The sequence below is a fragment of the Hibiscus syriacus genome, unplaced genomic scaffold, assembly GCF_006381635.1.
Source record: "Hibiscus syriacus cultivar Baekdansim isolate YM2019G1 unplaced genomic scaffold, ASM638163v2 tig00110788_pilon, whole genome shotgun sequence".
NCBI lineage: Eukaryota > Viridiplantae > Streptophyta > Magnoliopsida > Malvales > Malvaceae > Hibiscus > Hibiscus syriacus.
Window position 1 is genome coordinate 2,129,902 of NW_024062863.1, and position 25,870 is coordinate 2,155,771.

The following is a 25,870-nucleotide window of genomic DNA, read 5'->3' on the forward strand; positions in this document are numbered from 1 at the left end:
ATTAATACATACATGTAATCACATAACTTATATCATATTATTTCTTATAAACACATATCTCTTCTTTTCTGTCACGTATCACATATACGTGTAATCATTGATCTTATAATCTCATGTTCCTTCTCTTCTGTCACATACCCTATGTATGTGTAAACATATATTTATGAATCTCATATTGTATCACATATTCACATAAACATGTAATCCACTTTCACATATCACTTAACATATTTTCTAATATGATCACATAACTCATATTATCTATCTCATGTCATATTCTCATGTATTTACTTAATTCAGTTTCACATAGCTTGTCACATAGGCATGTATTCTCATATATTATAATTTCATATAGTTCAATATCACATATCACATATACATGTAATCATGTACTCATACACACATAAGCATCATATCATTCACAAATCAAATAACATTTTAGAAGTCACTTATTACCATAGTAACTCCATCACTGGCTCATCACAAGCCAATGTTTATTCGATAACATAAGTACAATTAAATTGCACTTACCTTAGCTTTGCTTTGATTCGATTCTAATCCTTCAATTGTTTCTGAATGGGATCACGTTCTATATCTACATAATCATTCATAGATCTATATCAGTATTATAACTAATATACTCTAATGGTTCACTACTTAGACTAAGAAAAATGCCAATTTCATCTTTCAATGAAAGTATGCATCGATGCACTACTGATGCATCGGTGCATAAAATGCATTCGATGTTGTATTATCACTGGGATGCATCGATGCATGCCTTATGCATCGATGCACTAATTGCATTCGATGTTTCTATTTTAAAAGAGTGCATCGATGCACTACCTGTGCATCGATACACCTTCAAACAAATTTCTGGGTTTTAACCTTGATGCATCGATGCACTATGAATGTGCATCGATGCACTCTGCCCAGAACCTCTTTTTGAACCTGAAAATCATCAACTTTTCACTCAAATGATTCATATTTCATCCCCTTTCATATTCCTAACTTTCATATACATGTTTAAACTCGTTTATAATCAATTATCTCTTCTTTAACCTTAATATCCTCTCATCTTTATTAACTTCAAGAATCATACCAGATTTTTAACATGTTTTAAATCTAATTCTAACACTCCATATTTCTTAATTAGATTGATGACAAATCAAATTCCTTCTCAAAATTCACTTACTAACTCTTTTCCAGAATTTCCTTTAGAAACTCATTTTCTTTAATCTTTCATAACTTCTTTATCTTTTGATTTTAGGACAACTTAAGCTTTCCATAAGCTTAAGTATTACCTAATGATCAAAACCCACTCTTAAAATTAACAAATAATCAGCTAACAAGGAATCTTACCTTTGCAAGCTTGGCTCTTTCTTTCTCTCGTACATGAAGAATAAGAAGATGAAGAGAATATTTCTTAATCCTTATCCCCTCTAACATATATATTTTTATCATATCTATTTTTAATTCATTTATTAGTCAAATGACCATTTTGTCCTCTACTTCATTTGATAATTACTAACAATTTTTAGGATTTATTTCCAAATAAATCATTGAACTAATTCATTCTTCCACTTTAATCACCAAATTCTGAAAGTTTACCATTTAGTCACTAACCCATAGTTTGGGGTGTTACAGTCTATATGTTCCAAACCCAATTTATAAATTTATAAATGGTAAAACTTAAACTAAAATAAATATGAGGATAACTCACACATATTTGTTTACCCAATATAAATGTCTAAAAAATATCATAATTAAAATCATCTGATTGTATAATTAAAAATTTAAATATTGAACCTGAATTAATTTTTTTTAAATTAAGGTGATTACTAAATAGCTATTCAAGATTTTTCTTAACAATTGAAAGCGCGTACACCCTAGAAACCCTAGAAGCGTAGCTACTCAAATTCAATACCTCAAAGGAGAATAACAATCACTTTAACCACTGAGGTCACTTAATAGGTTAAATCTGAATTAAAATTAATTTGTAATTATAAAAATATGAAGTAATCATTATTCTAACAATCACACTTTCTTACCATTATTATATGCCCTCCAAACATATCCTTAACATCAAAACAGCATCATGGTTCCATTACTAACAATAGAAAATCATAAGATACAGAAGTAAAAACCTAAATGTTCATACGGTTTCGCAAGTTTATCACATGAACTTCAGCAAACCCTGTTGTAGGGTTTTCACAAAATCCTTCAATGTCATCGAAAACTCAGCTTCCATCTGCAATATCCATGAAAAAAAATATTATGGCCTTAACCCCAGGGTTTTGTAAATAATATCTACAGTATAGTTCAAGAGAACCACGTTGTAAAAATTTGCTCGAGCAACAATGGTTATATCAAGAGTAAATTTTCCAAAGGGCAAGGCATTGCTATGAATAACCGACAGAAGAAGTTTTTCGACTTCGTTTATGATGTTTAATGTACACCCTTTGTTTGTCTCGCAGTGGATTCTTATCAACACATCTTTGTCTGAAACTCTTGCTTCGAAGTTCGATCTCGGGGAATGGATTGTTAGGTTGGACATCAAATTTCTCTTCATCTGTATGAAATTGGGTTTTCTTCACAAATTTGACTGATTCCACTGTTCTCTTAGCAACTTGTTCTTCGAGCGTCTCCATTCTCTCTTGAAGTTGCTTCAAGTATTCGATTGCGTCTCCCAGAACAGAACTTTTGTCTCTCTGCAATAATGCATAAACGTTTATATAGTGCTGAAGAAAATTTCGAAGCTACCGACTGCCCTTGTCTACTAGAAGAAAGAGTTTGAATGTGTACCTTTTTGAGGCCAGGAATGAGTGCAGAAAGAGAGGAGAAGCTCTGGCTGATCTTTTCACGGCGTTTTCTTTCAAGCAATTACATGTTCTTGTGCATGTAATGGAGTCTTAGTCAATGAATCAGCCCTCTTTGTAACCTGCACAAATTTACAGTCTAGACCGTTATATTGGTGAGAAACAACCGGCGATGATGAATTAGAGTTGTCGAAGGAGATTATATGAGAAGACGAAGAAGAAGTAAAAGCCTTGGGTGGGATGTTATAATCTGTGACGCAAGAGCTCCAGTTGTTGGTCTCGAGCTGTTTTGATGGCGGCATCTGGAAGTCGTCTCATCATTAATGGATGAAAGATTGATATCTGGATATGATGAATAGCTTTCAGACTGGAAACCAATATCATCAAAAAGATATTCACTAGGGTTCATCGTCTGATACTGTGCGAAAAACGTGGGATTCTCCATTCCTGTAAATCAAACATAAACATAAAAGAAACGATTTCCATTAAAAGAAAAAAAAAAGCTGTTAATTTCCAGCTTAGATCACAACCATTAAAACCATTGAAGGAACATCAAAACCTAAAAATATTAAGGCAACAAAGAAATCCATAATCTTTAAAGAAGGGAAGCAGAGATCAAGAAGAGAAAATCCAAGAAAGACCCAGTAATTAAAAAAGATTGAAAAGTCCTAGAAAACCTGCCAAAAATCTGCAAAAAGAAGAAAAAGAAAGTCAGCATGGAAGTTGAAAAATATTTAAATTTATGATATTTAAAAAAATAATAACTAAATAATACTCGGTTGGAATTATATATATATATATATATATATATATATATATATGAAAATATGTAAGGAAATAAAAGATGAAGAAAATGAAAATACATAATACTTGAACCATGTAAAATGAACCGTGCAAATGAAAGAAATAATTAAGAAATGCATGTTTAACCTCGTAAAGTAGTGATATTTGATAAATATAAGCAGCATATTATAAAATCTCGTACACTATATAATTATTTTATGTTTCTGGATGTTATACTTTCACCCAACCTAAGGGATTATATTATTGTCACACCTTGAGGTGTTATACTATTCTCACGCCTTTGGTTACTAAAAGCAACGAAGACTGAAACCATAAAAATTATTATGAAATAATGCAATTTTTGTCATGTTAATGAACATATAATATATGCATTATCATTTCATTCATGTTCAATCATACATTTTACATATGAGAATTACACGCAGAGATCAAACCCCTAAAAACCAAAGAATAAAATATTCCAAATCCCGAGAGAAACTGTTTTCTTCATCATCTGTCCATTGTAGAACAGCTTCATAATTACGTTTAAGCAAACTCAGAGAGAAGAGAGGGATTCCATTGTTATTGTTAATGAAATCTCTAAGCTCTCTCAGAACGCAAAACTAATGAATTCTAAGCTGTTATTATTACACCTTAATATATATGCTAGTGGAAATTAAGAACTAATGTCACATGAATTTCAAGAAAGCAACTCTTATGTCCTTAACAAGATCTTTCACCGTCAGCTTGAATTCATCCTCTTTCTGCAAAAAAGGAAAAAAAAAAAGGGGTGTTAGTTTTGTTAGTTTCTCGAGAAAATAAAAGCTGCAATTCGAAATTTGTTCGAGAGTCGAATCTCCAAACGACAAGACGCTGCTGTTAACGACAGATAGATTTAGGTTGTCGAATTCACTTAATATTTTCTCCAGTATACCTTGCTGTTTCTCACAATGGATTCGAATCAGAACATCGTCGTCGGAGAATCTAGCTTCGATTTCAGGCAGCGCCACATCCGACGACTGGCCATCGGAGTTTTCTTCGCACGACGAGGATTCTTCGTCTGCTGATAGCTAAGACTTCTTGACGAAAACTACAGATTCCACGGTTCTCTTCTTTGTTTTTTCCTCGAGCACTTTTACACGTTCTTGGAGTTGCTTTACGTACTTGATAGCATCTCCGAGAACCGAAGCTTTATCCATCTATAGACAAAAGTTCGCGGTTTTCATTATCGAATGTGTCGGACCCGAATACTTTAAGAAAAATGAAGAATTCGAGTCACGGGATTACCTTCTTGAGACCAGGAATAATTGCTGATAGAGCAATGAGACGTTGGCTAAGCTTTTCTCTTCTCTTTCTCTCGGCCAATATGCGATCTTGAGCATGTGAATGGCTTCTGATCATTGAATAACTCCTTTTGAACCCTTGACTGATTTTCGGTGCATAAATTGTGTTCTCAAAAGGGTCATTCTTCACCGGTGAAAAGTTCATATTCGCCGACGAAACCATCTCGTCTTTAGGCAACGAAGTTGGTTTCTCAAAGGGAAGAATTTTGAGCTGATTTGTAGATCTCTCGGCGGTGAGTTCAGCTAACGAGTTCATATGACATTGGTGGATTATGTTGTACTCATCCATTCCCTGCAATTCCAAAACCCCAAATTAAAATTTAAACGAGGCACAATTAAGAGACGACGGAATCGCAGCAGGTGATAGTAAAACTTACAAGCTCAGATAACCATTTTGCAGACTGAGAGTCCATTGCTGTATGTAATAATATCCCGGAGAGAGATCAGAAAACCAGACAATTTGCAAAAAGGAAAATTACCTTTAGTTTTTGTTCTAGCAATGTAATATATAACCTTTGTTATTCGACAATGGCGAAACTGATGGAACAGACTTGCCGTCTGTTGAATCAAAATAGAGTAAAAACTCTAATTGATAAAAAAAAAAAACTCTCTTTAGAATAATCTCACAAAATTGCAAAAGGGAAGAACTCTTAAGAAAGCTTTCAAATGCTTATAATTAAGCTTTGATTGTTGGATGATAAAACTCAAATACAAGTAGGGTATTTATAGGTTACAAGAAACAATCTAAACCACTCATTAAAATAAACACTAAATAATCTAAACCATTGAAATTAAAACATGAGAAAAATACTTAATTTTCACCTAACTAAATTGATGTAAGCAATGACATCAAAACTAAATTGATGTAAGCAATGACATCAAATTAATTTAGGTGTGAACATATAGGCTAATATTGAATTTTCAACACTCCCCCTCAATGTTAGCCTCCATTCTTTCAATCACGCCATGCTGACGACGGAAATGTTCAAACTTTCCAACACTCAAGCTTTTTGTAAACAAGTCAGCAATTTGCTCATCTGTCTTGATTTGCCTCATCTCAATCTCTTCTTGCAAAACTTTTTCCCTAACAAAGTGGTAATGTACTTCCACATGTTTAGTTCTTGCATGAAAGACAGGATTCTCCGCCAGCCGAATTGCCGATTGGTTGTCACAATACAACGGAATTGCATAATCTACTGGTTGATGTAGATTATTCATCAACTGTATCAACCATGTACTCTCTTGAGCTGCCATTGCTGCTGCTCGATACTCAGCTTCAGTGGTTGACAATGATACCGTTGGTTGTCTTTTGCTACACCAAGAAATTGTTCCGGAGCCAAGCTTAAACACATACCCAGTTGTTGATCTCCTGGTGTCATGATCTCCTGCATAATCAGCATCACAATAACCAACTAACTTGCAGTCTTCACCTTTCTTGTACAAAAGACCATAGTCAATTGTATTCTTCACATATCTCAGTATTCGTCGAACTGCTTCCAAATGAGGCTTCTTTGGATTTTGCATATACCGACTCATCACACCAACTGCATAAGAAATGTCAGGTCGGGTCAAGGTTAAGTAGATCAGACTACCTACCAATTGTCGATACATTGTTGCATCTTCCAAATCTTTTCCTTCATGTGCACACATTTTGATATTTGGTTCCATTGGCGTTGAAGTTGACTTACATTCGAGCATTCCAAACCTCTTCAGCAAATCTTTAGCATATTTCTGTTGACATAGAAATATTCCTTCGTGTGTACGATCAACCTCTAGACCAAGGAAGTGCTTAAGTTGTCCAAGTTCCTTCATCTGGAAACGAACTGATAAATTCTCCTTCGTCTGAAGAATTTCTGCCTCATCATCACCGGTTATGATTAAGTCATCCACGTACACTAGCACGATAGCTAGCTTACCTTCATTGGCTTTGACAAACAAGCTAGAATCTGCAGGTGTTACTGAATAACCACTTTTCGTTAGAAATTCAGCAATCTTACCATACCACGCCCTAGGTGCTTGTTTTAATCCGTAGAGTGCTTTTCGCAGCTTACACACATATTCAGGATGATCTTGACTCTGAAAACCCATTGGTTGGGTCATGTAGATCTCTCGATCTAGCTCTCCATGAAGAAAAGCATTCTTTACATCCATCTGCCACAAGTTCCAGTCTTTGTTGGCTGCAAGTGCAAGTAAGACTCGTACGGTTGTAAGTTTCGCCACTGGACTAAATGTTTCATCATAGTCTAATCCATACTGTTGAGAGAAACCACGAGCTACCAATCGCGCTTTGTACCTCTCGATTGACCCATCTGGACGGCGCTTTATCTTGTAAACCCATTTGCAAGATATGGGTTTCACATCTTTTATCTTTGGTACAATATCCCAAGTTTGATTTTGCTGAAGTGCATCGATCTCTTCTTTCATAGCTGTCATCCACTCAGAACTCTTCGATGCTTCTTCGAACGTCTCAGGCTCCGTTGCTTCTTCAATTATGGCTGCATTGGCATATTTGGGATTTGGCCTTCGTATTCTTGTTGACCTTCGAAGTTGAGATTGTGGAATTGATTCTTCTGTTTCACTAGGCCCACCTTCTTCGTTTGGTTGTTGATACACGCCAGTTTGCCACGGATTCTGAGTCACTCTTTGTTCGACATCATCGCCATTTGGATCTTCTGATTCATCTGAACTTGTTTGAAGTTGAACATCATGCTCCCCCATCTTTTGTTGTAGTTTGTCTCCAAATTCTCTCGAATCTGGCAACACCTCCTTCTCTAAGGACCACCAAGAAGATGCTTCATCAAATACCACATTTCGTGACGTGTAGCATCTTCCACTAATTGGATCACAACATTTCCACCCCTTTCTATGGCTGTCATATCCCACAAAGATACATCTAACAGCTTTCTTGTCAAATTTGCTCCGTAAATGATCAGGAACAAACACATAACATACACAGCCAAATACTCGAAAGTAGCTAACTGTAGGTTTTATGTTCCATAGTTTCTCAAAGGGTGAAACAAATCCTAACCTTGGTTGAGGAAGTCTATTGATCACAAAGGCTGCAGTCCTCATTGCTTCAGCCCAAAACCTTCCAGATACGTTCTTTGCATGTAGCATACTTCGACAAATTTCTGCAAGATGCCGGTTTTTTCTTTCCGCTACACCATTCTGTTGTGGTGTGTTGGCACAAGTGTACTGATGACGTATTCGGCATTCCCTTAGGTATTGAGAGAACTCGTTTGATCTATATTCTCCTCCGTTGTCTGTGCGCAAGCAGCATATCTTCTTTCCCACTTCTCCTTCAGCTGAGTCTCTGAACTCTTTAAACTTTGAGAAAGTATCAGATTTTTCTTTCATAAAGAAAACCCACACATACCTGGAGAAGTCATCAATGAATGTTACCATGTACCGCATACCGCTAATTGACTGTTGCTTAACCGGTCCGAACACATCAGAGTGAACCAACTCCAAAGGTTCTTTTGCTTTAAACTTCGACTCGTCATATGGTAATTGGTGTGCTTTACCATACTGGCATCCCGCACAGACCGTGTCTGTTCTCACGTCTAGTTGAGGAAGCCCCTTAAGCATCGACTTTTTCACCATCACACTTAGCTTGGAATAGCTAACGTGACCTAACCGCATGTGCCATAGATCTGATGTCTCATTTTTCCTTGTCCTGTCTACATATGCAGACTCTGCTGACATCACGTAAATTGATTCCAAACGTCGTCCCTCCATTGTTGGTGTTTCTGTGATTTTGACGTCACGATAAACCTTCACGTCTTGGGGACCAAATAAGACATAATGGCCTGATGATGTTAGTTGAGCCACAGATAGCAAATTTTTCTTCATTCCTGGGACATGGTAAACATCTTGGAGTTGCACCTGGTTAGTATTATATCGAGGAGTAACTATTGTCTTACCGATGTGAGTTATCGGTAACCTTGAGTTGTCAGCTGTCACCACCACACGACCTCCATTGTACTCAGACAGGTTTTGCAACTTCTGTTTGTCACCCGTCATATGATTTGAGCAGCCAGAATCTACGATCCAATCATTCTTGTAGTCAATCCGTTCTGGTGTTGTTACTGTGAGAGCTAATTCTTCTTCCTCCGTAGCAAATAACGCTTCAGCATCCCAACCATCTTCACTATTCTCCTTCGAACAAGAAGTAGCAGTATTACTTTCAACAGGCTTTTTCTTGGTCCAACAGTCTTTTGCCATGTGGCCCATCTTCCCACAATTGTAACACTTGCCATCGAACTTTCTACTATTACCGCGATTCTTGGAAGCTCCCCCTGAATGAGGGCCTCCCTTTCCTTGGTAATTTTTCACCTTGTCACCATCCTTTTTAGATCCATTGCCAGTATACCGCTGAAAAGTGCCTCTGCTTTTGCTGGTGTAGAGCGCTTCCTCTTCACCCTTCAACGAGACTCCTCCCATTTGCTTGGCCATGGCTTCTTGACCTGCAAGCAAATTTTCGAACTCAACAAGCGATGGTTGTGTCGGCCATCCCTGTACAGCGGCAACAAACCCTCGATATTCGGGTCTCAAACCATGGACAATTATTCTTTTTATCCTGGCTTCCCCAATAGCAGCTGTCGGATCTAATTCTGAAATTTCACGGCATATCGACTTCACCTTGTGAAAGTATTGGGCAACCGCCATGTCGCGTTGCGCCATTGATAGAAGTTCATTCTCGAGAAGTTGCAATTTTGTATCGTTCCTCTTCGAAAAGAGTGTAACAAAAGTGTCCCATGCTTCCTTTGGTGTTTTAGCATCCCGGATGTGCTCCAACATTTCTTCTTCAATTGTGGTCTTTAAAGCAAACATTGCTTTGCCTGCTTTAATTTTCCACTTTCGCAAGATTCCATTGGCATCTTCTGTCGCCGGTTGTGTAACTTCACCACCACCGACAACCTCCCAAAGGTCTTGACCTTGTAAGTATGACTCCATACATGTTGCCCACGTGTTGTAGTTTTTGTTGTTGAGCTTCTTGATTCCTCCAACTACTTGAAGATCACCCATCTTAACGGCAAGGCTTTGACTACACCGAACAAGCTTGAGTAACAAACGTGCAGAGTACTAAATTACTCTAAACACAAAGAAGCTCCACAAGGTTTGTAATAACCTCGACAATAACTCAAGAAATATTTTCTGATGTGGAAGATCAGTTAAAAACTGCAGCCACAGAGCATACTCAGAATTTCAAGAGATCTTAAAAAACGTGGCTCTGATACCAATTGTTGAATCAAAATAGAGTAAAAACTCTAATTGATAAAAAAAAAAAACTCTCTTTAGAATAATCTCACAAAATTGCAAAAGGGAAGAACTCTTAAGAAAGCTTTCAAATGCTTATAATTAAGCTTTGATTGTTGGATGATAAAACTCAAATACAAGTAGGGTATTTATAGGTTACAAGAAACAATCTAAACCACTCATTAAAATAAACACTAAATAATCTAAACCATTGAAATTAAAACATGAGAAAAATACTTAATTTTCACCTAACTAAATTGATGTAAGCAATGACATCAAAACTAAATTGATGTAAGCAATGACATCAAATTAATTTAGGTGTGAACATATAGGCTAATATTGAATTTTCAACACCGTCTCTTTCCAATTTCATAGCGGGGAATGGAGATCCATCAAATTCTTCTCTAATGCACGTTTGAAAATAAATATTATTATATCAATCCATTAAATTATACAACCATGGAATCGTGGGACTAAAAAACAATTCTTAAACTCGATCAAAGAAGAGATTGCCCAAGGGAGTAACAAAATTTCTAGTTAATCTAAGTAAACGGAATTAGTATGAAACATGTGATAAGAAAACATTTCTCTTACAAAATCATGGTATGCAATTATTAAATATTAAAAAAAAGGGGGGCAAATCCTTGGAGATTATAGCCAAAATTACATTTCTCTTTTTCAATTAATATGTTTCCTTGTAGTTGTAGAACTAGGTTATGGTCAGCTAATTAATCATAATCTCATTATCGATAAACATATTTCCCTGTAGTTGTAGGACTAGGTTATGGTTAGCTAATTAATCATAATCATAATCTCATTATCGATAAATCAATTTCTTATAACATGATTTTCATTAATGGCGTCCCACATTGATTGTATTTAGAGGTAGATCACTTGTAGCAGCCGGCTAGGAAATCTTGTTCACCGTGTTAACAGCTGCCATTGAGACCGCATTTGGTTTAGTTGCAGCTTTTTTATGCATTTGACCATTTAAAACTTTCGACCGCTGCAATCGGCCACTTCTAAAATGGACCTACTTCAATTATTATGCGACCACCAGTCGGCCATCAAAGACCAATTACTTTACAAACAGATTACACGTTTACTCGGTCAATTTGAGCAACATCTGCGGTCTCATTAGGCCCATTACACCCATAAGCCGGCTTCGTATAAACATTATCATGGGCTCAGACCTCTGTCAAGTCGGTATGAGATCACAGGCAAAGTTAAAAAAAAATGAGCCCTGATTTTTAAAAACAAAATCATAATGAAGTCATTTCATTAATGATATTTTATATTTTAATTAAATTATATTCAAAATCATCAATTTTTTAATATATAATTCGTATGTGATATTTCTCTCAAATCTCTCTATTAGTAAATATTAGTATATTAGATATCAATTTTTCTAAGGGCACACTTGTTTATTATTATATTAATTTTTTTGTTTTAGACTCTTGTATTGAATTTGAATACACGATTTATATATAAAGGATTTAACAAGAAATTAGTTGTTAAATGATTTATTAGTGATTACAATCAATTTATACAAATACAATTATGTTTAATTAGTGTAGTTCATGGTTTATTGTGATGATTGTATTCTAGTGTGAATATTAAATATAAGCATATATAAATTATGGATGAATTTAATTTTTTTAAATTATACTTCCATACCTATATTTTGATATATGTTAGATATGAGTGTTTAGAAATTGATTGAACAATAACTACAAACTCGTGTTTAGCTGGAATGGATGAAAAAAAGCTGAAATTCCTACAAACCAAACGTCATTTTCCCTTGTACAAATTGAATGGATTTAACTAATCTCACATATAAAAATAATTTTCTTTTTTAAAAAAAATTGTTTTTATCGTTGAATCTTTAAGAATTATAAAATAAATATTAAAATTTTAATTTTATTATAAGCAGACAGGATTGTATAAAATTTACAATTGTTTTTAGATATTTTCGTTCTATTTGTTTTTATAAATATGGGAATATAAGGTAGTATATGTTCAAAAACTCTCAATATTTTGACAATAAAGGCTCATATCTTTAGATAAACGATATTAAACTCGAAATCTTAAGGGATAACAACAAATCTTTTAACCATTAAGATCATTTAATTCGTGCATTTTCATTCCATTACTATCACATGTAATAATTGTGTCTATGTTCCTTTAATTATCACTTAAATCCTGAATTGTATATAACTTTATGGTGATTCTCCATCTTTCTATCTATCTATCTATCAGCTTAAATATTAAAGGGTGTCAAATTATTAGGATAAATTTAAGAGGGGGCCTTGTTTTATTTTGTGAAAACACAGTGATAAAAGATTTTTCTAATTCGTGAATTTTCTAGATTGACTTCACTAAAACATTCCAATATTTTTCTACCAAGAAATCTAGTCTATTTTATATTATAGTAAATTTTTATTTTACTTTTAGGGATAAAAATAATAGAACATTCGATGAATTGTTCGTGAACAATTCATGTATGTTCGTTTATTAAGTTAAATAAGCTTTTATATTTGTTTAATAAACAAACGAACACGAATAAAGGTGTGTTCGGTTTGTTTATGTTCAAAAACAAGCTCGTTTATCCGGTTCTTCTATTCCTTTTATTTTTTTATATTTAAAATATTGGTGAATATAGGGACTAAATTGCACATAGGATGAACTTTGGAGTTCAAACTGTTAAGTCTTCTAAATGATTAGTGACGCAATTTCACCATTTCTAAATATATAAACGAACATGATCGTGCTAAACAAAAATGTTCGCAAACAATAAATAAACGGACATGAATATCTTCAAAAAATAAATAAAACAAATATTGACACGATATTATAAATTTAGATGAACATATACCGAACAGGAACATCTTCAAAAATAATCAAACAAACATGAATACAATATTGCTATGTTGAACCATGTTTTATAATATTTTGATATAACAAATTAAGGCAAAAATGTTTTGGACTTGATTGAATTTGTTCAAAGTTTTCAAAAATAATTCAAAGTCCATTAAAACTAGAATTTGAACAAAAAACAGTTTTCTAGATAAGTAGTACTGATATTGTTCTTACAATATCGATACCACATGAGCATTATTGATAGTGTTCATGTGGTAACTATACCAAATGTAAGAGACATATCGATACTCTCTTGGTACAGATACTCAAGGGGTATCGATACTACTTTACACAGTAGTATCAATATCATGAACCCTATTATCAAAACTGGTCAAGCCCAACGGTCTTTAATGGCTAGTTTATTTAAATATTACAAAGGTAGTACAAATACTCCTTGTTTTGGACAGTTTTATTTTTGCATAAAATTCATCCCCAACGGCTCCAAAACCCCCTCAACGGCTAGAAACGACCACAAACTCATTCCAACAAATAAAAACAAGTTGATGACACTTAACAGAAGGTTAGAACACCTATCCAAGTAATAGATATCAAGAGAAAAGCTCTGTCACCCTTAATTTTGTCTTTTCTCTTGTACATATATGTTTGAGTTCATTGCAAATCTTCAATTGTCTTTCTAGTGAGCTTCATTATTGTAAACACCTACCTTTGTGAGGTTTTATTGTTTACATCTTTCAACCTTTGAAAAAAAAGAGTAGTTCTAGTTTAGCTATTGAAAAACTAACAGTTTTGTAAATGTTACTCTTGAGCCTAGAAAAAGAAAGAACAAATTAGTGAATTTATTATAAAATCCTTAGTGTGGAGCTAAGGTAGTAATTGTAGACTTGGTTTGTAACCTCCACCCATCTTGACACTTTTTCGGTTGATCAATTTAGCTTCAACAATCCTAACATGCTTGTTTAAGCTTGGTTTGTATACCCCCAAATTACTTGTTTATTATCTAAATGTTTGTCGCTCATTCATTTTTATAATATTTCGTATGATTTATCACATTTTTAGTGCATGAATATATATGGCTGGGGTCTTGGATGCCTGTCGTGGGGTGATTCAATGTGTTACAGGGTTTCGGTTGGGCTCACTTCCAGTGCGTTACCTTGGTGTTCCCTTGGTCACTAGGAAATTGACTGAAAAGGACTGTGCTCCTTTACTGGGCAAGATCAGAATGAAGCATGGTCAATGGTCGTGTAAAAATCTTAGTTATGCTGGAAGGCTTCAACTCAATAAAGTTGTGCTCTTTAGTACTAAAAATTATTGGTGCAGGCAATTGGCTTTGTCTCGTAGTGTGGTTAATCAGATTGATCAGTTGTGCATGCGGTTCTTCTGGAAGGGAAGTGATATGGCTGCTGCTGGAGCGCGTGTGAGCTGGGAGAAAATTTGCTCCCTTAAATCTGAAGGTGGCCTTGGTTTGAGGGGCACTCGAAGTTGGAATAAAATGTGTCTGTTACAGCTGATGAGGGACATTCTTGCGGGTGACAGGTCTTTATGGGTGGTTTGGCTAAAGGAGTACGTGCTTAAAGGGGCAGATTTCTTCCAGGCAGGGGTCAAACCTAATGCTAGTTGGTGCTTTCGGAAACTGCAAAGCCTTAGAAGTGAAGCTCTTCCTCTTTTTGGTGTAATTGCTAATTTGCAGGGTGTAAAGTCTAAGCTGCTTTGGGAGGAGGTAAGACCTAAATACCCAAAAGTTCCTTGGCATCGGGCTGTTTGATTTCCTCTTCATGTGCCAAAACATGCTATAATTGAATGGATGACTATTTTGGGTAAAATTCCTACTAAGGATAGATTGATTCGTATGGGAATGTTCGTTGATGATTGTTGCCTTTTCTGTAGTAGTGGTACTGAAAGCAGGGACCATTTTTTGTTCTTACACGGAGAGTATTTGGAGTGCTGTTTTGCAGCTTTGTGGGTTGAGGAGGAGAGTGTTGTGTTGGGTGGAGCTGAATTGGGTAGCTACTCGCTTGAAGGGAAAGTCTCTCCTGGTGCAGATACTTAAGATCTCGTGGAGCGCAGTCATTTACTGCTGTTGGGGGGAGAGGAACCTCAGGTAGTTCAGGCATCAAAATCGTGAGGCTGCGGCTGTTTTGAATGTCGTGACGGAGGTAGTTCGTATCCGACTAAGGGGAAAGGCCATTGATAGGACTGATCTTGTTACTGTGAGATTATGTTCTAGTTGGGGTATTTTGTAGATAGTTGACTATTTGATGGGGTTTTTTTTGTCTTGTTGCAGTTTGTTAGCTGCTTAATGTTTATATTAGTTGTAATTGACCCTGTAACAGTCTTGACTGCTTTTCTCTTGGGTAATATACAAACTTATCCAAAAAATATATGACTCAAACAAGTTAGTTTTCAGCAAAGTATTTGTTTTTCAGAAGTGTTTGTAATTTGAATCCTACACGACTCTTTTCCCCAAAGATGATGCTAACAATCATACATCATAGGACGGGCGAATCGACTCTGCAATTGGAAAAATCGATCAAATGAGGCGTTGAAAAAAATGATTGACTTGTATAAAGTGGTAGAAAAAATATAAATGGAACGTCAAGACTAATAAAATAACAAAATAAAAGATGCATTGTAGTTACCGTGTCTTCCTAAAGACGTATTATACTCTCAAAATCATTTTAATGGCACTATCATGATCACCTCATTTTAAAAAATATTTCCTCTTCCACCTTATAAGAGTCCATATTTTTTTTCAATGTCCCATTTAATCGATTTTACCACCTTTGCAACATGCTTGAATCATTTCCGGACAGACTATACCTTGGTGCCGTTCGTAGAATTTGACAACTGATGAAGCTGTTTTCCTGACCAAAAGCATGATTTTAATGTTAAAGAAAATATCGACACTTACATTATAATTTAATTAATAATTAAAATATATCTAATATCTTATCCTTTCCATTTTATATAAATACTTATATCCTTGATCAAACAAACATGGATTTGGGTTTTGTTGTAATTCAGGATGTACAGAAAAACCAGAGCCAAAGCTTGCCCGTTCTAATGCCGGGTGATGAGATTCCGAAATTCATGGCTTTGCCATGTCCTTGTGAACCTCCACGAGAGGTCAAGGTTGTAATAGAAGTGCAGAAGACAGCCAAGTCTCCTCATTTTCCAGTTCCTTTGTATTAGCAGATTTAGCAAATTTGTTGCAAATGTTGGATTCTCCGGTGTAAAACATAGGTAAATTTGTAAATATTGGAGTAGCAAATTTATTACGCCATTATTTCTCACCCAAGGAAGATGACTCCAAATTCCAACTGTCACTTGAAAACTGAAATGTGTTGATGAAGTTCTTAACCAAAATCTGGAGAGAAAAAAAAGGTAAAAGTTAAAATTCCATTTCTTTTTATTGACTAACAGAGAGCCAACTCCATGGAAAATGAATGCGTTCTTAGCATCGTACGTATCGAAATTGAAATTAGTGTTTAAATTTATTGGAGAAAGAACACTTGTGGGTGAAGAACAGGTGCCTGTCGTCGTCAAAAAATTTAAGTAAATCAGTGGGTGTTTTCTTTGAACAAAATTTATATTCGTAAGAGAGTTTGCATGTCGAGAAAAGCAAAGTTGGCATGTTTTTAAGTGCATCAAAATATTTTAACTTTGGTTGGTAATACCTAATTTACGAAGATATTGTAAAATATAAAAAATTAAGAATGTACAAAAAAATAGTCAATAGATCAAAATTATTTTAAGTGAATACGATTTTGTTAAAATACTCATTTGTTTGGATTTTTAAAAAAACTTAGTCGTCAGTCGATAGTTGTTGTCTATCAGTCTTATACCGGATACTTTCAGTACAAAACAAGATTAAATTCAATAAATCAAAAAATAATTTAAATTAAAATAATTTATTTAACTAATAAAATATGTATATTTATAGGCTAGCGACATATGTTAACATGAATCAATCTATCGGTATGTGATGAACGAGATAATGAAGAAGAGAAAAGAAAGAGATTTCAGAGGAGAAGCAGAAAAGGTTTAAGAAATTCAGAATTCATTTCAATGAAATGATGCATAATCCTTCCTTTTTCAGGTACAATTATTTTTATACCGTGTACTACAAAATCTAACAAGCCAGCTGGCTTAGATTCTAACTAATTCTGTTACTGCATATTATCTTAGGCTTCTCTGGTGGACTTCTCTGTTGGGCTCAAGGCTGCTGGGTCTTCAAACATTAATTGGGTTTAATGAACCCGTGCTCCTCACGTGACCTTCACTTCATCAGGTAACAATCCCAATTCCTTCAGCAATCCCTAACCCTCGTTTATCATTTTCCCCAATTCTCTCTTCACCTCCCCGATCGTCTTCTCCTCCTTCCTCATCTCCTTCTCCAACCATGACAATACCCGCTGCTGGAGCAGATCCTTGTCCCCAAGGATCAAAGTTAGGAAACTGTCCCTTAAGAACAGTATAGTCCTCCCAAGTATCGCACGAATCATCTAGATTTTTCCATCGCACCAACAACTGAGTAACAGGTTTGTGTTTCCTGTTAACAATTCTTCTTCCCATGACTTGCAAAGGCTCAATTTTAATTTCACCTTCCTCTGTCATGTCAGGAGGATCCGTAGAAGAAGGGGCTAACTGTCCCATGTGTTTCTTCAAAAGACTCACATGGAAAACGGGATGTAACCGTGATGTCTCAGGTAAAGCCAAACGGTAAGCAACCTCACCAATCTTTTCTGTAATTTTGTAAGGGCCATAGTATCGGGCTGCTAGCTTTAAGTTTTTACGCAGAGCCAATGATGTTTGGCGATAAGGCTGTAATTTCAGGTACACTTCCTCTCCCACTGCAAAATTTCTTTCCGATCGTTTTTATCAACTTTTTGTTTCATGCGATTGGTTGCATGTTCTAAATGAAATTTGACTAGTCTGCGAATGTCATCTCTAGTCTTCATTAATTCACTGACAGAATGCACTGGTGAGTCTGATTGCCATACCATTGTAGGAGGTGCATATCCATATAGAGCTTGAAATGGTGTCAACTTTAGGGCTGTATGATAGGTGGTATTATACCACCACTCTGCATGAGATAACCATTTAGCCCACTGCTTTGGTTGGGAGAAACACAACCCTCTTAGATACTGTTCAAGACACTGATTCACCCTTTCACTTTGTCCATCCGTCTCTGGGTGGTAGGCAGTACTAAATAGAGTCTTAGTACCTAACTTCTTCATTAGTTTTTTCCAAAAAAGACTAGTGAAGGTTTTATCTCTGCCTGAAATGGCCACTTTAGGCTGGCCATGCAACTTATAAATGTTGTCTAAGTAGAGTTTAGCTACTTCAGCAGCAGTATAAGGATGTGATATTGCCACAAAATGACTGTATTTTGTGAACTTATCCACCACCACTAAGATACAGTTCTTCTTCAAAGAAGTAGGTAAACCTTCTATAAAATCCATAGTGATAATTTCCCAGGCCTGTTGAGGAATAGGCAGTGGCTGAAGTAAACCAGGTTTAGCAACATGCTCCACTTTAGTTTGCTGACATACTGGACAAACCCTCACATAAGTAGCCACCATTGCCTTAAGTTTAGGCCAATAAAAGTAACTTCTAATTCTTTGATAAGTGGCCTGAGTTCCTGAATGACCTCCATGAGGTGAGTCATGTAAAGTTTGAAGAATCTGTAGCCTAAGAGAGCCTTTAGTACCAATATAGACCCTGTCTTGAAATCTGAGAATTCCTTTGGAATATTTCCACTTAGAATCAGCATTAGGAGACACAGTCAGAATAGAAATCCACTCAGTAGCCAATAAATCATCCTTGTAACTCTCCTCCACTTCTTGTACCCAAGTAGGAATAACTAGAGTAGTTCCCATGACAAGACACTGAGATTGGTCTTCCCATTGCCTGGATAAAGCATCTGCCACAATATTGGATATACCTTTCCTGTATTGGATAGTGTAATCCAATCCCAATAATTTTGTCAGCCCCTTTTTTGAATAGCAGTAGTGAGTTTCTGCTCCAATAAGTATTTTAAAGGCTCATGATCAGTTTTGATGATAAAAGGTTTGCTCTCTAAATAGTGTCTCCACTTGGAGACTGCTAATAAAATAGCAAGGTATTCCCTCTCATAAATAGACATAGCAGCATGGCATTGACTGAGAGCTTTACTTAAAAATGCTATAGGTCTGCCCTCCTGTGATAAAACAGCCCCTATGCCTCCAGAACTAGCATCAGTCTCTAAATAAAAAATCTTAGTAAAGTCTGGTAGAGCTAACACAGGTGCCAGACACATAGTTCTCTTCAGTTCTTCAAAAGCAGTCAAAGCTGCACTGTTCCACTTAAAACAGTCCTTTTTCAGCATCTGAGTCAAAGGTTTACTAATTGCCCCTTAATCTTTTATAAATCTTCTATAATATCCTGTCAACCCCAAAAATCCCCTCAATGATTTTAAGGATTTAGGTAAAGGCCAATTTCTCATTGCTTCTATCTTGCTAGGATCAGTAGCAACACCAGCAGCTGAAATAATATGGCCCAAGTACTCTACTTGGGTCTGACCAAAGAAACACTTAGATAGTTTTGCAAATAGTTGATTACTTTGCAAAACATCCAAAACTAATTGTAAATGCAGAATATGGTCTGTCATAGAACTGCTGTAAACCAATATATCATCAAAAAACACCAAAACAAACTTCTTAAGGAATGAACTAAATAATTCATTCATCAAAGCCTGAAATGTTGCAGGAGCATTAGTTAACCCAAAGGGCATTACCTTAAATTCATAATGACCCTGATGAGTTCGGAATGCTGTTTTATAAATGTCCTCCTCTTTAATTCTGATCTGCCAGTAACCTGACCTTAGATCAATTTTTGAAAAGTAGACAGCCCCATGTAGCTCATCCAATAAATCCTCAACAACAGGAATAGGAAATTTATCCTTAATTGTCATGCTGTTCAACTGCCTATAATCAACACAAAACCTCCAAGTACCATCCTTCTTTTTAATGAGAAGGCATGGAGAAGCAAAAGGACTTTTGCTAGGTTGAATAATAGAAGAAGATAACATAGCAGCAATTTGTTTTTCCACTTCAGCTTTTTGATTATGATGAAATCTGTATGGCCTTAAATTAACAGGCATAGAATCGGCTTTAAAGTGATAGTATGATCATGAGTTCTTGTAGGTGGAAGACCTGTAGGCTCAGCAAAAATAGAATTGTATTTTTCCAATAATGGTTGAATAGTTGTAGGAGTAGGTCTTGAACCTTATGTCATATTCATCAAAACAGCATACCCCAATAAAGCAGAATTTGAAAATGTCATCTTTAATAGTGTAGCTCCTGAAATCTGTTGCAAAAAATTCGAGGGCTGTTGGCCATTGATAACAATCTGTTCATCCTGATGTACAAAACTGAGTGTCAGTTTATTAAAGTCCATTAAGATAGGACTGACTAACTTCATCCAATCCACACCTAGGACCATATCACTTCCCCCTAACTGCAGAAGTCTAAAATCATGAATAAAAGAATGTCCCTGCATTTGCCATTCCACCCTGTTACACCTAGCTGTACTGAAAAGCTGCTGTCCATTAGCCACTGTAATAGCTAAAGGATATGGTGTAGTTACCTGAATCCCTGCATCAACCCACTGAGGTGTTAAAAAACTGTGGGTGCTACCACTGTCAATTAATATGTTCAATGGCCTGCCTAGAATAGTGCCTTGAATCCTTAGTGTATTATGACCAATACACCCAGTGATAGCATTCATAGAAATTTCTAGGCTCTCCTCATCTTGTAACACTTGTTGTTCTAACTCATTTGGTAAAGTTTCTGAAGATAAAACAGGTTCGTCCTCAATCATCATATTCAATTGCTTTATCTTACATTGATGCCCTGGAGAGAACTTTTCACCACACTTATAACATATGTTGTTTTGTCTCCTGTACTCCAACAAATTCTGTTTTGGAGGCAGATTAGCTGAACTTTTCTGTTGTGGATTTGAGAAATTAGGTTTAGTACTGGGTAATGGGCTTGGGTAGGGTGGGTTTCTAAAAAAAGCTCTCCCTCTTTTATTCTCATATTCCATAGAAAGCTCATATAGTTTAGCTTGTCTGCAAGCTTCAGAGAGTGTCTTTGGCTCCAAAACCTTAACTCTATGCTTGATATCTTCTCTTAATCCACTAATAAAAAGAGAGACAAAAAACTCTTCACCCAGAGTAGGATTCTGTAACAGCATATGAGGCTGCAATTCTTCAAACCTGTCCTGGTATTCCTCTATTGATTCCTTCTGCACTAACTTTGATAATTCCTCAACTATGTCAGCAAAGTACCTATCACAAAATCTATAGCAAAGATCTGCCTCAAATTCATGCCATGTCACATGATGTTTTTGCATAATATACCCATCAAACCAAACCTCTGCTTTCCCAGTTAGGTACATAGTGGCTACTTCTATCCTCTGCTCATTAGGAACATTACACAGAGAGAAATATTTAAGACATTTTTGAAGCCACCCCCTAGGATTAACCCCTTCAAAAAATGGCAACTCAATTTTAGGCCTATGCCACATAGACCTTGAACTTATAAAAGAACTTCCTGGACCTCTTCTTTCAGTTTCAGACCCCAACAATTTAGGTCTAGATTCACTATTTTCACCTAACTGATTCCCATTTTTTAAGACCACACAATCATCAGGTTTTGCTTTTAATATCCCAGGCTCATCCGGTTTATAAGTGAATCTTGATTTATCTTTTACCACAGTCACCAAAACAGGACTTTGTTCTCCATTTTTAGAAGCATTAGAAGTTTGTACCTGTTCACCAGCAACATTTTCCTGCTCACCCGTCCTGCCTGTTAGAATCTTCAACAACTCTTCAACATAGCTTTGATTAGTAGTCATTCTTGATTCCATTGCTGTGATTCTGTTTTCCTGCACTTCCCACCACTTAGGTGGATTAGTCTCGTCCCTTCCTTGCTTCACTAATGCTGTTAAATCCTCCATCTGTTTCTGCAGGCCTGATAGATCAGCTTCATTCATGTTTTGATTCTTCTTTGTCATGCCCTTTGCTTGCCAAAACCGAGGCTCTCGATACCAATTTGTGATGAACGAGATAATGAAGAAGAGAAAAGAAAGAGATTTCAGAGGAGAAGCAGAAAAGGTTTAAGAAATTCAGAATTCATTTCAATGAAATGATGCATAATCCTTCCTTTTCCAGGTACAATTATTTTTATACCGTGTACTACAAAATCTAACAAGCCAACTGGCTTAGATTCTAACTAATTCTGTTACTGCATATTATCTTAGGCTTCTCTGGTGGACTTCTCTGTTGGGCTCAAGGCTGCTGGGTCTTCAAACATTAATTGGGTTTAATGAACCCGTGCTCCTCACGTGACCTTCACTTCATCAGGTAACAATCCCAATTCCTTCAGCAATCTCTAACCCTCGTTTATCATTTTCCCCAATTCTCTCTTCACCTCCCCGATCGTCTTCTCCTCCTTCCTCATCTCCTTCTCCAACCATGACACGGTAAAGTGTGGGTTTATTCATTAATATATGTTCATAATTTCATTAATCAATTGATAATATATATACAATCTATAAATACTCACGAATCAATTTACATTAGTGGTTAGAAGAATAGTTGATATTTCTAGAGATTATGTGTTTGAGTATCAGTGACTGCAAGAGTAATTGAATGCTCATTGTCAAATTGTTGAAAGTATTTAGAACATATATTACTTTATAATCACCTTAATTTAATAAAAAAAATAACAATTTATAAATACAACAATTTAAATTCAATATTTTTAAGGAAAACAATATTCCTTTTCTTCACTAAAACCACTAATGAATTCACGTCATTTTAATATTTAATGATTATTCAAATGTAGTTTTAATGAAGAGAAAGTGAACAAAGCTTATATAGTCTTCAATTAATCACCAAATTAAAGACACGAAGCTCTATCATATTTTCATCCTCTCCTATTATTAGGTTTTCTTGGAGCAGAAAGTTAGGAACCAAGTAATCTTAATAGTTAAGGAATTATTATTATTTTTTAAAGTTTTGAGTTCGAGCATTATATATATGCAAAGATATAAGTATTCAATATCAAACAATTGAAAATATGAACATATACTACATTAGATTCACTGCAAATTAATAAAAAAATATTTGGGTAAACTACGCGTTTAGTACCTAAACTATTAGTTTTTGTCCATTTTAATACATAACTTTCATTTTTTAAAAGAAAGCACCATACCTAATGTTTCATTTTTGTTTCATTCTAATACCTCATTGTTAAAAACTTAACAGATGGTCTCGCCGATCGCCACATCTACAATCATCGGCCGATAAAGCTCAAACATTCCAGCTCGCACCTTTCCGATCCCTAAACACGATTATGGCCTCCGTTCCACCAGGAAACACCTCAATCTCCCCAAATCAACGATGAACTCTTCAATTTCTTCATTCTCTAATCTCCATGGTCCACCGCTGATGGGTCTAAAACTGAACTGTGTTAGTTAACTCGTCATTCTCTCGTGATCCACCAGAGATATACCATGTCAACCCATCCGTTAAATTTTTAACGGATAGGTACTAAAATGAAATAAAAATTAAATGTTAGGAATAGTTTTGGGGGAAAAAAATGAAAGTGTAGGTACTAAAACGAATTAAAAATAATAGTTTAGGTACTAAATGCAAAGTTTACCCAAAATGTTTCTTGGAGTCTGCCGGTGTATTTAACATGTCTTTACTAACCGGACAAACCCAATACGCACCATTCTCTTTGAGCCTGCTAAGTCATTGTTTGTGTATACTGGCGAGTGCGAAGCTCATTTTATAGGCAATCTAAAATTTGAAAAGCATTTTCCCTCTCAAATACGAACCGACAAAAAAGGGGGAAAAACGAAAGCCGAGCAATTGTTAGTGAAAATGCTAACAAGAAACTCCGTTTCCCAACCCACTCCCTTCCGCCGATCTGGAGGGCTTCTTGATCAAAAAACTCCCAGAAAGTCGAAAGGTTCGAATGCCCAAAATGTCAAGTCCGAGGAAAACACTGCTAGTTCTACGGCTAAAATTTCCAAGAAACCGGTACAATCGAGTAATGTTTCAACAAATTGTGTGAGTTCAACGTCTGGGTCGCGAAAATCTCCAAGGTTGAACTGTGGGTCTTCGTCTAACAAGCCCGAGGGAAGCAAATCTGATGAGACAAAGAATGTTGAACCTAGGAAGAACGAGAGTATAAAGGTGGGATCATTGGATGGAAATAGAAGGGAAATGGAGAAGAAGGAAAGGGGAATTTCAGTCGAAAGTGAAAGAAGAGAGGTTTCTGAAAATACCAAAGATGTTGGGGTTAAGAGAAATAGAAAGAGGAAGAGAGAGGGAGAGAGGAAGCCTAAAGATGGAGGGGATGCAGTTCTTCAAGGGTGGACAAGGGAACAGGAATTGACTTTGCAAAGAGCCTATTTTTCAGCCAAACCAACGCCTAATTTTTGGAAGAAAGTTTCAAAGCTGGTATTTTTGCCTTTCCTTTTGATATTGATATCCAAACTTAAATTATGGATTTTTCTTATATTACATAATGTTGTAGATTTGATGTGCATATTTTGTGGTTATTCAAATCTAAAGGTTATTTGAAATTAAGAGTCTTGGCTTTGTGACTCTGCAGTTTCAGTAATGCTTAAGTTGAAGAAATTAAGGATTATGGCATTGTGTTGGACTAGCATGCTAGATTGCATTCAGTTTTGTTTTAGATGTGAATTCTGTAAATTTAGTATCAGTTGTGTTTAGATGAAGATGACTATTCGCAATTTACTAAGTAGCTCCTACATTTGTGACTGTACTGTACCTGATTCGTTGTTGAATTCCGGCCTTGCATTTGCTCCGATCATTTAACTCCAACTCTATCTCAGGTGCCAGGAAAATCTGCACAGGATTGCTTTGATAGAATCCACACTAACCATTTAACTCCGACTCCAACGGCGCCTCGTTCAAAGGCAAAACGAGTAAACTTGTCTCCAATAGAACATTTGTCATTCTCCGCAAGCAAATTGCTTCAATCCCCTGCACTGAGTAAAAGCTCCGGTCGAGGTAAACATAAAAGCTATCTCACGCAGAAGAAAACGGTGAGACATTTGTTGCGAAAGCATCATCTTGTGGATGAAGGTGATGAGGCGGATCTGTTCTCCATTCTCGAACCCAACACTAGTCCTTCCATGCATGTTTGTCCAAATGTTATGTTTTCTACCCCGAAAGTTTCATTGGAAAAACAAGGAGTTCTCCGTAAGTGTCATGAAAGATCTTTTTCGGGTTGTAAGAAGCACCGTTCGAAACTTGTTAACTCTTGTACCGAAGCCCTCGTAAGTCCCCCGGTGTTGAAGCAGATTAAGAATAGGGAGTTACACGAGAAGTACATCGACCAACTACATAACCGGGAAGCTAAGAGAAAAGCCGAATCTTCACAAGCTGAAACAGTTGTTAGAAAGGAGAACAGGGGATCTACTCAAATTCAAGTAGATAAGATTAAAGCAGCAAAGAAAGCATTAGTTTCTGATGCAAGAGATGTTATTAACCTGCTGCAACATCTGCAAACCACTAGTGTTGACAACTCTTTGGACTTGGAAGCCGACAATACCGACGGAGATCATGATGAAGAAGAAGAAGATGATATTAATCTTTAACACTCTCAATTCTAGTTTGTATGAAAATGTGTTATAACCAGCATGCTAATTGTGACTGTCATATGTAGCTGCTGACTCTTGATCATGTAGAGTGTAGACTTTAAAATG

General features: G+C 35.9%; 1 protein-coding gene and 2 pseudogenes across 1 annotated transcript; 1 reads left to right on the forward strand and 2 right to left on the reverse strand.

Annotated features, from left to right (window-relative positions):
• Window positions 1–2,161: 2,161 nt before the first annotated feature.
• Window positions 2,162–3,302, reverse strand: LOC120140717 (annotated as a pseudogene).
• A 751-nt stretch (window positions 3,303–4,053) lies between these two features.
• LOC120140949 lies at window positions 4,054–5,355 on the reverse strand (annotated as a pseudogene).
• Window positions 5,356–24,014: 18,659 nt separating this feature from the next.
• Window positions 24,015–25,870, forward strand: LOC120140950. The gene is made up of 2 exons (XM_039155930.1): window positions 24,015–24,596; window positions 24,995–25,870. The coding sequence occupies exons 1-2, from the start codon at window positions 24,015–24,017 to the stop codon at window positions 25,760–25,762; spliced, it is 1,350 nt and encodes a 449-aa protein (XP_039011861.1). The 3' UTR covers window positions 25,763–25,870.